This window comes from Gossypium hirsutum, chromosome A02 (assembly GCF_007990345.1).
Source record: "Gossypium hirsutum isolate 1008001.06 chromosome A02, Gossypium_hirsutum_v2.1, whole genome shotgun sequence".
Lineage (NCBI taxonomy): Eukaryota > Viridiplantae > Streptophyta > Magnoliopsida > Malvales > Malvaceae > Gossypium > Gossypium hirsutum.
Genome location: NC_053425.1, coordinates 7,607,182 through 7,623,544, shown reverse-complemented (window position 1 = coordinate 7,623,544; position 16,363 = coordinate 7,607,182). Strand labels below are relative to the sequence as shown.

At 34.2% G+C, this 16,363-nt stretch overlaps 2 protein-coding genes and 1 non-coding gene across 3 annotated transcripts; 1 reads left to right on the top strand and 2 right to left on the bottom strand.

Moving 5' to 3' along the window:
- Positions 1–3,992: 3,992 nt before the first annotated feature.
- Positions 3,993–9,831, bottom strand: LOC107933232 (major allergen Pru ar 1). Its single transcript, XM_016865390.1, has 3 exons — positions 9,648–9,831; positions 9,294–9,536; positions 3,993–4,048 (listed from the first exon to the last, which is right to left on the bottom strand). Exons 1-3 carry the CDS (start codon positions 9,829–9,831, stop codon positions 3,993–3,995), a joined length of 483 nt encoding a protein of 160 aa, XP_016720879.1.
- A 1,050-nt stretch (positions 9,832–10,881) lies between these two features.
- On the top strand, positions 10,882–11,077 carry LOC121216712 (U2 spliceosomal RNA). Its single transcript, XR_005912889.1, has one exon. It is a non-coding gene; the product is annotated as a U2 spliceosomal RNA (small nuclear RNA).
- A 216-nt stretch (positions 11,078–11,293) lies between these two features.
- Positions 11,294–12,323, bottom strand: LOC107933194 (major allergen Pru ar 1). Its single transcript, XM_016865362.2, has 2 exons — positions 11,890–12,323; positions 11,294–11,778 (listed from the first exon to the last, which is right to left on the bottom strand). Exons 1-2 carry the CDS (start codon positions 12,071–12,073, stop codon positions 11,477–11,479), a joined length of 486 nt encoding a protein of 161 aa, XP_016720851.2. The 5' UTR covers positions 12,074–12,323; the 3' UTR covers positions 11,294–11,476.
- Positions 12,324–16,363: the final 4,040 nt, after the last annotated feature.

The following is a 16,363-nucleotide window of genomic DNA, read 5'->3' as shown; positions in this document are numbered from 1 at the left end:
TAAGTTATGGTATCCTAAAAATAGAAAGTTGTGATTAGCAGAGATGTTGTTTTTGATGAAACTGTTATGTTGTCTAACTTATCTCTTAAAGACTCTTTCAATAAAGAAAATCAAAAGCAGGTGGAGTATCAGATTAATACAGAGCCGACTCCTCAAGCTAATACAAAAATTGAGAATAGAGTTGCTTCTTCACCGCAATACTCTATCGCCAAAAATAGAACTAGAAGAGAAATTAAACCTCCAAAGAAGTATGATGAGGCTGATCTAGTTGCTTATGCTTTAAATGTGGCTGAAGATATAGATGCGAATCAAGAGCCATCTAATTATTAGCTATGAAAACTCAGAAAAGTGGATGTTTGCTATGCAAGAGGAGATTGAATCACTCTACAAAAACAGAACATGGGATCTTGTGAAACTTCTTAAAGGTAAAAAGGCTGTTCGTTGTAAATGGATATTTAAAAAGAAAGAAGGGACTCCAGGAGTTGAAAAACCCAGATATAAAGTAATGCTTGTTGTAAAGGATTACAGTCAAATTCCAGGAGTGGACTTTACAGATGTGTTCTCCCCAGTTGTTAAGCATAGTTCGATTCGAGCTTTGCTTAGTATTGTGGCCATGCATGATTTGGAGCTTGAGTAGTTAGATATAAAAACTGTATTTTTGCATGGAGAACTTGAGGAGGATATTTACATGCAATAACCAGAGGGTTTTACAGTCTAAAAAAAAAGGCCTATGTTTGCTTGCTGAAAAAGTCCCTTTACGGTTTGGAACAATCACCAAGACGTGGTACAAAAGGTTTGATTCTTTTATGACTTCTCATGATTTCAAAAAAAGTAGTTTTGACAGTTGTATTTACTTTAAGAAAAATAGTGATGGTTCTTTTATATATCTACTTCTTTATGTTGATGACATGTTTATAACAGCATAAGATAAATGAGAGATAAGAAAGGTTAAAGCCTAACTAAGTAAAGAATTTGAGATGAAAGATTTAGAACCAGTAAAGAAATACTTGGTATGGAGATTCTCAGAGATAGAAAAGCAAGTAAATTGTACTTAAGTCAGAAGGGGTACATTGAGAAAGTTCTTTACAGGTTCAATATGCAAAGTGCTAAACCTGTTAGTACTTCTTTAGCAGCCCATTTTAGACTTTCATCGGCTTTGTCTCCACAATCAGATGATGAGATTGAGTACATGTCACATGTTCCATACTCTAGTGTAGTGGGATCTCTCATGTATGCTATGGTTTGTTCACATCCAGATTTAACATATGCAGTCAGTGCAGTTAGCAGATACATGGCGAATCTCAGTAAAGAACACTGGAAAACAGTTAGTGGATGTTAAGATACTTACGGAGTACTACTAATGTTTGCTTACAGTTTGGAAGAACTAGAGATGAAGTCATTGGGTATGTTGATGCTGATTTTGCTGGAGACCTTGATAGAAGAAGATCTTTCATAGGTTATGTCTTTACAATCGGAGGTTGCGCAATCAGTTGGAAAGCCACTTTGCAAACTCCAGTCGCTTTGTCTACCACTGAAGCTGAGTACATGGCAATTACTGAGGCTTGTAAAGAAGCTATCTGGTTGAAGGGACTATTTAGTGAACTCAATGAAGACCTTCAAATTAGTACTGAATTTTGTGACAGTCAGAGTGCAATCTTCCTTACAAAAGATCAAATGTTTCATGAGAGAACAAAACACATTGATGTTCGGTATCATTTTGTTCTTAATATTATTGCTCGTGGTGATTTTGTTGTGAGTAAAATTAGTACTCATGAAAATCCTGCAGATATGACAACTAAGTCACTTTCTATAACCAAGTTTGAGCATTGCTTAGACTTGGTTGGTGTCCATTGTTGAAGTTAAAACCCCTAAGGGGTTTTATGGAAAATGTGGATGACTTGTTCGTTAAGAGTTTGCGATGAAGAACTTATTCATTGAGAATTCGTGTCAAAGTGGAGATTGTTAGAATTAAATGACCCGAATCCTTATTTAAATAAAATACAGTGGTAAAATAAAATAAAAGTAAAATCCATATAGAACTACATTTCTTTTATTTTATTTTAGAATAAGGTTTTTTAAACCTTATTAAACTCCATCTATTTTATATTGATTAGAATAAGGTGTTTCAATCTTACTAGAATATGGCTTTACAAGCCTATAAATAGATATAGTCTATTCCTCTTATAATTATTCAAATTCGACATAGTGAATTTTCTTCTCCTCTGCCCGTGATTTTTTTTCCGAAAGGGTTTCTATGTAAAAATATATGTGTGTTCTTTATTTTTATTTTATTTTATTTTATTTTTACATATACAACATAAAGCTTACCATAAACCAACAAATCATTGAATCATGAGACTAATATTATTGGAACTGTAAAGAAGATTGAAAAGAAGAGACTCTAATTCACTAACATTTTAAACAATCAAAACCTTGGATCTAACACAGTTATCTTCAATTTTATTATGTGTTTCATGTATCTAGAGAGTTTTATGAGGATCATATCCCCATTCTAATGTCCAGATAACATAAATTCCATGTATGGGTACTTCAAGAATAATGAATAGTCGAAGCAACATAGAAACTTTCGGTGATAGTTTGTTAGTTTTCTAGAAATAAAACATGTTGCAGCAAAAGTATTAATATGAAATCCTGAATATTATGTTATTACAGCCACCGTACGTGGTTCCAGAAAATCACTTGATCAGTGATTTATGTGCCAAATTTAACATGGTTATGTTCTTGTAAGATAGAACAAAAGGTGAATATCTTTGTTGAAGTTGGCCTGCATGCAGCATGTGAAGAAGCCAAAGTGTCAAGAAGTAGCCCGAGCCATGCATGCAGCTGTAAAGAAAAGAGATCAAACTGTTGTATTATTACCGGGTGAAGTATGCATCTTAAACCAGAAAAGGTGGCAATGCAGCTTGAGACTAATAGACAGAAGCAGAAGCTTACTAATACTGTCCGATTTCAACTCATTTTGGTTACCTTAAGTTCATAGTTTGTAACTTAGTTCCTTTAGAACTTAGTTGGTAAATCTTTTGATGTATTTTAGATGTTGATTGACTGAAAATTCAGCAAAGCAACTTGTGCAAGCTAGTTTAACAATTTTCAATGTTTTAAGTGGTGTTAGGTAAATGTTTAGGTAGCATTTTGACTTGTAATGATCATCTCATGTTTGATATATGTAATGGCAGATTGCCAATGTTAAATTAATGAAAAATCATCATCTTTTTCATTCAATATCATTTCCATTTCCTTTTCTTATTTTTTTTGCTTTTCAATTCTGTTTCTGTTTTGCTTAAAAACTCCAGACCTGATTCTCAAGTTTTCTTCCTTCTTCATCCGGATATATTACGCTGTTGTTTAAAATCCAGACTGAAGTTCATATTTCATCCGGATAAAGTGTGTCAAACACCAACAATCTTATACTTTAATTGTCCCTAGGATTTTCCCAAAAACTCACTTTAACCCCATTTCAGTTTTATAGCCTAGAACTTTAAGTGTTGGGTACTTACAAACATCTTCAGCACTTGCATTTTCTATCCTGTTATCAGGTTCCTGCAGTCAATGAGTACCTTTAATTGACTAATCCAGAATCCTCTGGCAGTAGTAAATACTATGAGAGGAAAAATTTTCAGATCATGGAATCATAACTGAAATTGTTAAATTTTCAGGTAAATGTCTTGAGTAAATGGATTATGAACTACACATGTTTCATCCATGAGCCAGCTCTATGACGTTTAACTTATGCAACTAATGATTAAAGGTGGTTAATAGGACAACGATTATTCAGATGAAAGATGGCCAATTCTTTATTCTCAATGAATATCTCACACAACAAGATTCAGTAAATACATTTGTCTGCTCTTTTGTTTATTTCAGGCAGACTATGAAGTCTTTATTAGAAATTGGAAGCTCATTTGCTGCAGAAGTAAAAGCTAGAAGAGGAGAAGGCCAATTTCTTGATATTCATTGTAGTGAATGCAATCTCAATAGGCGTTAGGATTTGCAGCGAGGTAGGCTTCGATGGAGTTGAACAATACACCTATTGAAACCCACCCATTGTTTGAAAAGTCAAAAAGGGTGGGCACCGAAAGTAGAAAGTAAAATTGGTTGGCAAGTTGGGTTAAAAGTTGGCATGTGATAATTGCAATTTTTGTCCCTAATTGTATAGGGACATTGCAAGTTGATCCTTGAACCTCAACTATAAATAGGCCTAACCATTTCTTACTTTCTTCATCCCATAATTGCCATTCTCTACTTAAGGCATTATTCTCTCTCTATTTGTAAATTTCACTTGTAATTTTTGAAGTGAAATATATTTGGTAGTGCCCGAGGACGTAGGCAAAATTTGCTGAACCTCGTTAAAATTCTGGTGTTCTTTATTATTTGTTTTGCATATTTTGTGAATGTGATTGTAGTGATTTATTGTGCTATTAAATTACGATAGAGGGATATTCTGGCTAGGAAAGACTTGGTATTTAAGTGATCTTCGTGATCTACCTCTCTTTCTTGGGAATTGAACTTAGTGTGATTTTTCAGTACAATAATTTTACTCTTTCAAATGCTTCCGCACAACAATTGGTACCAGAGCCAGGTTTGTACTTAGGGAATACGACCGTTTATGGTACTATTCACGTATACGGCACTATTCACGTATATGGTACTATTTACGTATACGGCACTATTCACGTATACGGTACTGTTAACGTATACAGCAGTTGGGATTGAAGAGAAAAATGGCAGCAGCATCGTCATCAGCAAGGACTACTGTGACAAATGCAAAATTTGAAGTAGAGAAATTTGACGGTACTAATAATTTTGGTATGTGGCAATGTGAGATCCTGGATGTCTTATGTCAGCAAGAGCTAGATATAGCCCTTGAAGAAAAACCTGACAAGATGGATGACAATGAGTGGGCCAAGATCAATAGACAGACGTGTGGTACAATCCGCCTATGTTTGGCCAAAGAGCAGAAGTATTCTGTCATGAGGGAGACATCAGTAAAGAAGTTATGGGATACACTGGAAGAAAAGTTTCTAACGAAAAGTCTTGAAAATAGGCTTTATATGAAAAAAAAACTTTATCGATTCACGTATGCACCCGGTATGTCGATGAATGATCATGTGAACTCATTCAATAAAATTTTAGCAGACTTGCTAAATTTGGATGAGAAATTTGAAGATAAAGACAAGGCATTATTGTTGTTGAATTCCCTTCCTGATGAATATGATCATCTTACCACCACATTGCTTCATGGGAAGGACACGATCACATTTGATGCAGTCTGTAGTGCGTTGTATAGATCTGAGACTCGAAAGAAAGATAAAAGAGATCACAGAGATACAACCGCATAAGTCTTAACAGTAAGAGGTCGTTCACACAGCAGCAAATCTGGTAGAAGGGGAAAGTCCAAAGGGAGACCCGCCAAAGATGAATGTGCCTTTTGCCGTGAAAAAGGGCATTGGAAAAAGAATTGTCCTAAGCTACAAAAGGGCAAGGCTATTTCTAATGCATGTGTAGCGGAGCATGATGAAGAGTCAGACTTTAGCTTGGTTGGCATGGCAATGGCATGTCAAACGGATGAGTGGATTTTGGATTCAGGATGTACTTACCATATGTGTCCTAATAAGGACTGGTTTTCTAGTCTTAAAGAGCTAGAATGTGGAATTGTTCTTATGGGCAATGATAGTGCTTGTAAGACAATGGGAGTGGGTACAGTCCAATTGAAGAATCACGACGGCTCAATCCAAGTCTTGACAGATGTTCACTACGTACCTAGCCTGAAGAAAAATCTCATCTCATTAGGTGCCCTAGAATCTAAAGGGCTCACAATCACTTTGAGAGATGGATTACTAAAAGTAGTAGCTGGGCAACTGACGGTGATGAAAGGCACAAGAAGAAATAACTTGTATTTTTTAAATAGAAGTACAGTTATTGGATCAACATCAACAGTTTCTACAAAAGATGTAGATTCAGAGGCTACCAGATTATGGCATATGCGATTGGGACATGCTGGTGAAAAAGCTTTGCAGACATTGGTGAAGCAAGGCTTATTGAAAGGTGAAAATTCTTGCAAAATGGAATTCTATGAACATTGTGTTCTGGGCAAGCAGAAGAGGGTAAAATTTGGTCCAGCAATTCACAATACGAAAGGAATTCTGGACTACGTTCACAGTGATGTGTGGGGACCTACCAAAGTAGCTTCTTTGGGAGGTATGCACTATTTTGTTACTTTTGTTGATGATTATTCAAGAAAAGTATGGGTGTATCTAATGAAAAGAAAAACTGAAGTTTTGGATGCATTTCTGAAATGGAAGAAGATGGTGGAGACTCAGACTGGTCGAAAGGTCAAACGACTTCGATCAGATAATGGTACTGAGTACAAAAACGATCCATTTCTACAAGTATGCCAAGATGAGGGCATTGTGCGACACTTCACTGTTCGGGATACACCACAGCAAAATGGGGTGGCAGAACGAATGAATCAAACTATACTGGAGAAAGTTCGATGTATGTTGTCCAATGCTGGATTGGGCAAAGAATTTTGGGCTGAGGCAGTTACATATGCGTGCCATCTAATTAACCGTTTGCCATCAGCTGCAATAAATGGAAAAACTCCTATGGAGATGTGGACTGGTAAATCTGCTACTGATTATGATTCTTTGCATGTATTTGGTTCCACTGCATATTATCATGTAAAAGAATCTAAGTTAGACCCAAGAGCAAAGAAAGCATTATTCTTGGGTATAACTGATGGAGTAAAAGGATATCGTCTCTGGTGTCCTAATACAAGGAAGATTGTTTTCAGTAGAGATGTGACTTTTGATGAATCAACCATGTTGAAGTATAAGGATTCACAAAAGGATGACAAAACCAGTAGTACTTTGCAGCAGGTGGAGCTTGAAAAGGTTAACGATGATCCAGCTAATATTGAAGGGACAAATGATGAAGAGGTTCCTACCCAAGAACCTCTACAGCAACAAGATTCAATTGCATATAGAAGGCCAAGAAGAGAGATTCATAAGCCTGCTCGCTTTGATGATATAGTGGCCTATGCACTTCCAATTACAGATGATGATGTTCCTTCTACTTACACAGAAGTAATAAGTAACCCTGATGGTGTAAAGTGGAAGCAAGCAATAAATGAAGAAATGCAGTCTCTTCATAAAAATAAGACTTGGGAGTTGGTGACACTACCCAAGGGAAAGAAGGCAATTGGATGTAAATGGGTATATGCAAAGAAGGAATGATTTCCTGATAAAAATGAAATTCGATACAAGGCTAGATTAGTAGCAAAGGGTTACGCTCAAAAAGAAGGAATAGACTACAATGAAGTGTTTTCTCCAGTTGTGAAGCATTCATCTATTCGGATTTTGCTAGCCTTGGTTGCGCAATATGATCTTGAACTAGTTCAGCTTGATGTGAAGACCGCGTTTTTACACGGTGATTTGGAAGAGGAAATCTATATGACTCAGCCAGATGGATTCAAGGTTGCTGGAAAAGAAAATTGGGTTTGCAAACTGACAAAGTCGCTTTATGGATTGAAGCAATCTCCGAGGCAGTGGTACAAGCGATTTGATCAGTTCATGAAAGGGCAAAGGTACACAAGAAGTAAATTTGATCATTGCGTGTATTTTCAGAAGCTACAAGAAGGAACTTTCATATACTTGCTCTTATATGTTGATGATATGCTAATAGCATCTAAGAGCAAAGTTGAGATTGAAAGATTGAAGACTCAACTCAATCTCGAGTTTGAGATGAAAGATCTAGGAGAAGCTAAAAAGATTCTCGGCATGGAAATATGGAGAGATAGAGCTCATGATAGAGTTAGCTTGTCTCAGAAGTAGTATTTGAAAAAGGTACTACAGCAGTTTGGCATGAACGAGCAGACAAAACCTGTAAGTACCCCGTTGGCTTCTCATTTCAAGCTTTCTGCACAACTATCTCCTTCGACGAATACGGAACGAGAATACATGTTGCAAGTTCCGTATTCTAATGCAGTGGGTAGCTTGATGTATGCAATGGTGTGTACAAGACCCGACATTTCACAGGCAGTTAGTATAGTGAGCAGGTAAATGCATAATCCTGGAAAAGGACATTGGCAAGCTGTGAAATGGATTCTACGGTATATTCAGAAGACCGTGGATGTTGGATTACTGTTCAAGCAGGATAATACACTTGGTAAAGGTGTTATTGGGTACGTTGATTCTGACTATGCCGGTGATTTGGACAAGCGAAGATCAACCACCGATTATGTGTTTACACTTGTTGGAGGACCAATAAGTTGGAAGTCTACACTACAGTCTACAGTTGCGTTGTCAACCACAGAAGCCGAGTACATGGCTGTAACAGAGGCTGTAAAGGAGGCTATTTGGTTACAAGGTATGGCTAAAACCTTGGGGTTGGTTCAGGAGCATATTAACGTGTATTGTGATAGTCAAAGTGCTATTAATTTAGCAAATAATCAAGTCTATCATGCACATACAAAGCATATCGACGTACGATTCCATTTTGTGCGGGAAATTATTGAAGAGGGGAAAATTTGTCTTCAGAAGATCAAGACTGCAGATAATCCCGCAGGTATGATGACCAAGGTGGTAACAGCAACCAAGTTCGAACATTGTTTGAACTTGATCAATATCCTGCAAGTTTAACAGTTGAAGAAGGCACTATCAAGTATTGTTGTCAAAGGTAGAAAGAATTGTGTGAAGATAAGATTATCCTAATCAAATCTTCAAGGTGGAGATTATTGGAACCCACCCATTGTTTGAAAAGTCAAAAAGGGTGGGCACCGAAAGTAGAAAGTAAAATTGGTTGGCAAGTTGGGTTAAAAGTTGGCATGGGATAATTGCAATTTTGGTCCCTAATTGTATAGGGACATTGCAAGTTGATCCTTGAACCTCAACTATAAATAGGCCTAACCATTTCTTACTTTCTTCATCCCATAATTGCCATTCTCTACTTAAGGCATTATTCTCTCTCTCTATTTGTAAATTTCACTTGTAATTTTTGGAGTGAAATATATTTGGTAGTGCCCGAGGACGTAGGCAAAATTTGTTGAACCTCGTTAAAATTCTGGTGTTCTTTATTATTTGTTTTGCATATTTTGTGAATGTGATTGTAGTGATTTATTGTGCTATTAAATTACGATAGAAGGATATTCTGGCTAGGAAAGACTTGGTATTTAAGTGATCTTCGTGATCTACCTCTCTTTCCTGGGAATTGAACTTAGTGTGATTTTTCAGTACAATAATTTTACTTTTTCACACGCTTCCGCGCAACAACACCCGAAGCCTTTTCTTTGCCTGCCTTGATTGCCTCTTCCTTGAGCTCAATGTCACCAATGGTGTAATACTTACTACTAGTCTTACATATGGATCCCCCACCTAGAGAGGCTTCTAACTTTATTTCGTAAGTTATTTTGTCCAGCATGTTCATCAGCAGATTGCCTTCAATCACACTGTAAATGTACTCAAAATTTTCTTTGTCTAATGCTTCTACCTTCTGTTTCATGTAATTGAATTGGTTTCCTGCAACATACATGTCCAAAAACCACATCATTCTCATCCTTTTTTCCTTCAAACTTAATCATATATTAGATTTGGCTCAAAATATGAAGTTAAATAAATAAGCTAAATAACCTTGTGCAAAGGTGACCTTCCTGATGCTCCCAGGCTCACCATTGCCTTCCAAGTACTCAACACTCTTAAAAACCTGAGGAACAATCTTGGGAATGAGAGTGTCCCCGTCAAGGATGCAAGCCTTAAACATCTTGGCTGGTGGGATTGCAGTAACAATCTCAGATTGGTAAGTGAAAACACCCATTTTTTTCTACTGATTTTAGGAAATGATTGAACAGGTTTTTGAGCTGTGGAGATGTAAACCGGATGATGTAGTATTTATAGAGTGAGAATAATGAAGAATACTAGGCTCTTTCAAAGCCTAGGTAGGTGATCAATTTCTTCATATTTTATTGAAAATTTTAAATGTAGTCTGGAAATCACCGAAGATAACTTGCAAAATTGATTCTGGTTTGCGTACTGACCTTACACATCGTTGGACACGAAACAGATGTAAACTTATCATGGAGAGCTAAATATATGGATCTTGAAAGCAGTCAATATCAAAAGAAGGTTCAAAAGAAAGAACTCTGTAATAATAAATCTTGAAAACAGATTTCGGCTAAGTCAGCTTATATTCTCCCATTCTCCATGAAAATGACAAAAATTGTAGAGTCCTAAGCTGTAGAATAGAAAAGAATAATAAAACAAAAGATATAGGAGGCGGAAACAAGGAAGAAAGTAAACCATTGAAATTACAACTTGTGGATGGCTTGCCTATTGCCTGGCAGAGTGTCACATGCAAACCGAAGCAGCATGTTCACGTATTTGATTGGGATTCAAGCTAAACTTGCCTTTTACAATGAAAGAAAAGGTGTCTGATACAGAACTGTGTACTGTTTGTTTATGGAAAAGTCCGTCTGCAATGATCCAAAGCGGAAGACTTCTATCCAGGAAACAATGTTGTACAAGGACTTCCAGTTCAACAATGATCAAACTAATGCTTTTGCCATTGCTGCTTCTTTGAGCAGAGCCATAATCCTATTCCTGGTGTGATTTACAGATTGCAAATGCAGTGTTTGTTTTTCAAAGTTTTGGTCGTTAGGACAGTTGTTTTCTTGTTGAATGGTGCCTTGGTTGTTGAATCAAATCCTAAGTGGCCCGGAATCAGTCTATTCAGGATGGGTTCAGTCTTTATAGGAGCACCAGTAGGCGGCTCTTGTAACTGATTTGCATAAAATCCCACATCAGGAACACTACGTAAGAACAGGCGAGAAGCAGGCTTTAAATTGGCCGATGCTTGATGAATGAAAGCATACCTTTCTCGGCCTTTTGGCTAAGATCAAGTGTAGTATCTGTTCTTATCAGTTTAATATCTGATACGTGATCCATCGGATCACATGATATTAAATTTATTTTTCTAGTGGGATAGTCCATCACAGTAGCTTGCTATTGGGGCTCTCGAGCGTCGCCCAGGTTTTGCACTATTGCTTGGGCTTGGCGAACCACACCTAATTCGAGTTAAAAAAATTTCACAAGCTCATGCAATCACCAATCGCTAAAAATGAAGCCTTTGCAATGGTGTATTCAAGTTATATTAAGAATAATTTGAATCTGAACATTTGACCCTGAATTCATGTGCTTAGAATGTAGCTATTTGTAATTTTGTTATTCTTTTTGAGAATGAAGAAATTTGTAAAAAGCAGTATACGTAAGACACCTAAAGAAAACCTGTAAGTATATTCTGCACTCTCATATATCAAACATAATAACAACTCAGACTTTTATTACAATAGAAATAGAGATGATCAAATCTAGAGAGACAAATCACTTATTACCCAATCAAACACTGCTTTTGACTAACACAACATATGAAATATCCAAACCATTAACGCCATGAAAGCATAGTTTTAGGCATCGGGATTTGCCAAGACATAACTTTCAATAGCCTTCATAACAAGGGCTCGCTTCTCGGAAGCTTCCTTGATCTGGGCCATTAAGTCGGGAGTGACCTCAGTGTCACCGGCGGTGTAAAACGTGGCATTTACCTTAACAGTTGACCCTCCATCAGCTGCTGCAACAAACTTGATGTCGTAACTGATTTTCTCGATCTTCTTGTTAAAAAAATCGCTTTCCATCACAGTGTAAGCGTACACCAAGTTGTCTTTGTCTAATACATCAACCTTGTGTTTCGCATGACTTAATCCATGCCCTGCATTTGTTATCAACCAAATCAAGATTTTGAATCATGGGCACCTAACTAATATAACTGCATCTAAATTTTATAGTTCACCTTTTAAGAACAGAAAATGAAAAAAATTACCTTCAGCAAAGGTGATCTTCCTGATAGTACCAGAGCCACCATTTCCTTCAAGGACCTCGACGCTCTTGATTGTTTGTGGGGCAACTTTGGGCATTAGGTTTTCGATATCTACAGCAAAGGCCTTAAAAGCCTTGGCTGGTGGGAGTGGGGTACTCACCTCTGCTTCTTTTGTGAAAACACCCATTTTTCTCTTCTAATTATACGAACAATTGGATTGAACACACAAACAGAATTTATGAAGTGGATAATGTTTGAGGTTGAGGTGTGGGAAGAAATGAGAAACTAACATGCTATATATATACTGCATTTTGAAGCTTAGCAATTTCATCATTGGATATGAATCATTAACAAAGAAATAGTCCAAAATAATACCACCCTGCATAAAGAATTTCATTAAAAAATGTATTCATTGAAATTTGGTTAGATAAGAAGGCGATTAATTTTGTTTTATTAGTTTATTATTATAAGAAGAATTATGAAATGTGAGATATGAAAAGTCGAAGGAGAAATAATTTTAAAAAATAGAGTCAAATGCTTGAGAAGACTTGACCATCTAGAAAGCTGATATCTAGTGAAAGGGGTCGGTTGAGAAATTTTCAAAAATGTCTAGATTTTTATAATTTTGGTTACAATGGGCCAATTTTAAGATTAAAATGATAAAATAAAGAATAATAAAAGATGTAAACATGGATTCAAAAGCTTTTTCAAATCGTTTATTTTTCTCATTCTACAAAACATATATATTAATTTGGAACAAGCCGTAAGAAATGAAGCAACTATTATTTTGAATATTATATTTTAAATCTTTTTATTCTTTAATTAAATAATATATTGTTTAACCCTTCAACTTCTGTTGTTTGTCAAATTACCTCGAAATAGATGAAAAAGTTAACATTTGTTAACTTTATTGACATGAAATATACATGGATGCCACATTAGCAAATACTTAATTTTTTAAAATTAAAATTTTCTAAAATTGTATTTTTAAACATAAAAATTATTAAAATTATTACAAAATATAAAAATATATTTTTAATATTTAAAATTTTAATTAATTGCTAATGTAGCATACACATGTCAATCCATATGTATGCAATGTCAACAAAATTAAAAAAAATAATTTTTCCATCAATTTTTGGATAATTTGACAAATAATGTAAGTTCAAGAGTTAAAAGAGATGAAAAATTAAACGAATAGCTAAAATAACTTTTTTTATAAAGTTGGAGGGCCAAAAAATCATTATGCCATATTTTTAAGGGTACATTGATGCTAGGTAATAACAAATGAAGCCACATAGGGCGTAGGCATAAAATTTTCACTCTTCTTAAGCTTTTATTATCCTATGGAAAAAAGGAAATTTTGTGTTTGGCCCTCTAAAGAATTTCAAGTTCCATCTTCTGCGATCTATTCAAAAATGGAATATTTATGTTCGGTCTCCCTAAATTCTTTTATACTTCTTTAAATACCATTTTTTTGAGAATAGGGTAAATTTGAATTCGGCCCCTCTAATTTTTTATTTTGATCTTTGAAAATTTTATAGTCTGATATGATAAATTTGATAACACTTTTTTCTTAAAACCTCATTAATTATTAATAACTTAATTCTATACATTTTCAATTTATTTTACATAAAAAGAATATTATTTACTAAAATAAGTGTGCTCGAAAGTGTCCAATATATAGGTATTTTAAGAGATATCTCAACACTTACGAATATTGAGTTTAATGATGTTTATCATGTTGTCAGGTTTTTCGTACCCCATTAGAATCAAGGTAAATATTTTTGGAATGATTGCAACACCTCAACATCAATTGATGTCGTGTTTCTTTAAAAGATTTAAATTTAAATTGAAACAATATTATTTAATCGTATAACGTCTAAGATAGTATTTAAAATTCATTCTCTTCTAAGTTTCCTCCTAAAAACTTAATTTGTAAACCAAGTGAACCACCCGTTTACTTCCAAAATGCACTCTGAAAAGCAAGTTTTAAATAATAAAATAAGTGCTAAAATTCTCCACACACTTTTACCTTTGCAAGCCTTTCAGTATATAATAGTTTGAGGCTTATTAAGATCAATTACAATCAATCTTCCCCTCAAAGTAGCCAGATAATCAACATAGAGAATATCTTTAATAAGTCCAAGACAAGTTTTAAAGTCCTTAGGATATATTACCAAGTTACCTGGTCCAATCTAATCTCCTTAAAATAAGGAATTCAATTTTGTTTATCCAATCCAAACCAATCTCCAAATATGTTTCTATAAACGATTTGGACATCATAGATGAGCTCACACACGTTGAAAATATCAACAAAGATCATAGCCCAAAGGTTTTGTTTACAAAAATTGTTAATCTGTAAATATGATAAGTTATGAGGCTGAATAATGCCAGACAACAACAAACATTACTCGTGGCACTTCTCATAACAACCTCAACAAATTCAAGCTATTTATTCAAGTTGACTCGAAAACTAAAATAAATCAAACTATTTAATTTGAAATTATAATTTTTTTTCCTAATCAAGTCACATTTTGCTCACACTACTTTCTCACATGTACCCAAAGGAATTACACTCTCATGTAAGAAATTAATCCCCAACAAAAAGTTATCTCACAAAAATTGATGCTTGTCAATACATCAAATCTAGGAACCACTCACCAACAAAAATTGATGCTTGTCAATACATCAAATCTAGGAACCACTCACCAACAAGTATGAGTTTAGTGGTAAATCACGTTACATTTGTAAGAAATAACTCAAGTTCAAATATTAGAGATGATATTGTTGAAATGGACAGTTACAAATCCCAAAAGAAACTTTATAAACCATAAAACATATGTATTCCACTAAAAGGAAATTTTAAGAATCATTATCCTACAAATAAATTCTTTGAAAAGTGATTCATTTTCTAATGGTAAAAGTCTTTTTCCAATATATAGATTCTATTGTATGCACAAGTATTGGATGTGCTCATGGATCAAGTCAAACCGGGCCAAAGCATGATATTAACATATTTTATACTTGTCCAAGTTCGGTCTAGCCCGAAATCTGGGCCTAAAATTTTGTCTAAACTCGCCTATATTTATAAAAGACTAATTCAAACCTATTTTAGGCCTGTCCATGTTATTTTTAAAATTTTAATTTTAAAATATTTATATTATTAATAATTTTATACATTTTTATTTATTGAAATTTTTATATAATCATTTTAACATTATTTTAATATTTACATTAGAGTAATATTATATATTTAGTATAGATTTATTTTTAATATGTTTTAAATTACATAATATATAAAAATAACATAATATAAAACATTATAAACTTAAAACAGATCGGGCCGGACTTGGACCGTAAATGTTAAAGTCCAAATTCAGTCCATATTTTAAACGGACCTAATATTTTTCTCCAAACTTTCCTAAATCTCAAATAGATCTGAATGGATAACTCGATCCATAATCAAGTCTAACCATAACCATACTCGTGAGAATCAAATACAAAATTTTCTAATTTTTTAAAATCTCCGCGTTGAACACATATATCTTATATATACACGAAGATATGGTTTTATACATCAGAAGTTGAACAAGTTGGTATGACTTTTAAAAGGTAGCATGACATAATCTCCTCTATTTCTAATAAATAAATAAAGGTAGTGTTACTGTCATAAACGGTAAGACATTGCTGTCAAGTTATTTATTTGATATATAATGCATAAAGACTTCCATAAAAATGTCCAATTTATAATTTTAAATGTTGCACAAATTCTGTGCTGGATTCATAATTTATTTCTTGAAAATTGCTTGCAAAATTTCAACTCCTTGGGATCGTTTTCTCACACCCTTCCAATCACTCTCAACTCTAGCTCTAATAGGAACTACCTTTGACTTTATTTTAACTGTTGCTGCCGGGATCATAAACATGAGATGACTTTGAACAGAATTCTGGGATTTCAGTAGAGTGATTGACATTAGGGTTCAACGGTCCATCAAGTCAAATCGAATGAAAATTTTTTGAGTTAATTGAAATGATAAATTTTATTTTATAATCTTAATTCAATATAAAATTTTCTCAAACCGAGTCGGTTGAAATGGAATTCAAATCGAAGATCGAAAATATTTGTTTAAGTTAAATTAAAAAAAATTTTGAGACATTATAATCATTGTCACGCACCATAATCAAATTTGTTATTAACTTTTATCCCGTAATAATTTATTTATTAATCTTTTATTTATGGGTTAGCTTATTTGCTTGCTTAATTGCTTCAATTATCTTCTTATTCTTATAATGTATTTTGAAATTAAAAAATATATTAAATGTAACAAATGTGATTTTTAAATAAAAAGTTATTTTAAAGATAAAATGTGAAATTGATACCAACATAAAGTTTTAACACGAATTTTTTTATGGCATCATCAATAATTCAATTTTAATAGAAATTGATAAAGATTCAGCATGGTTAAACAATTCA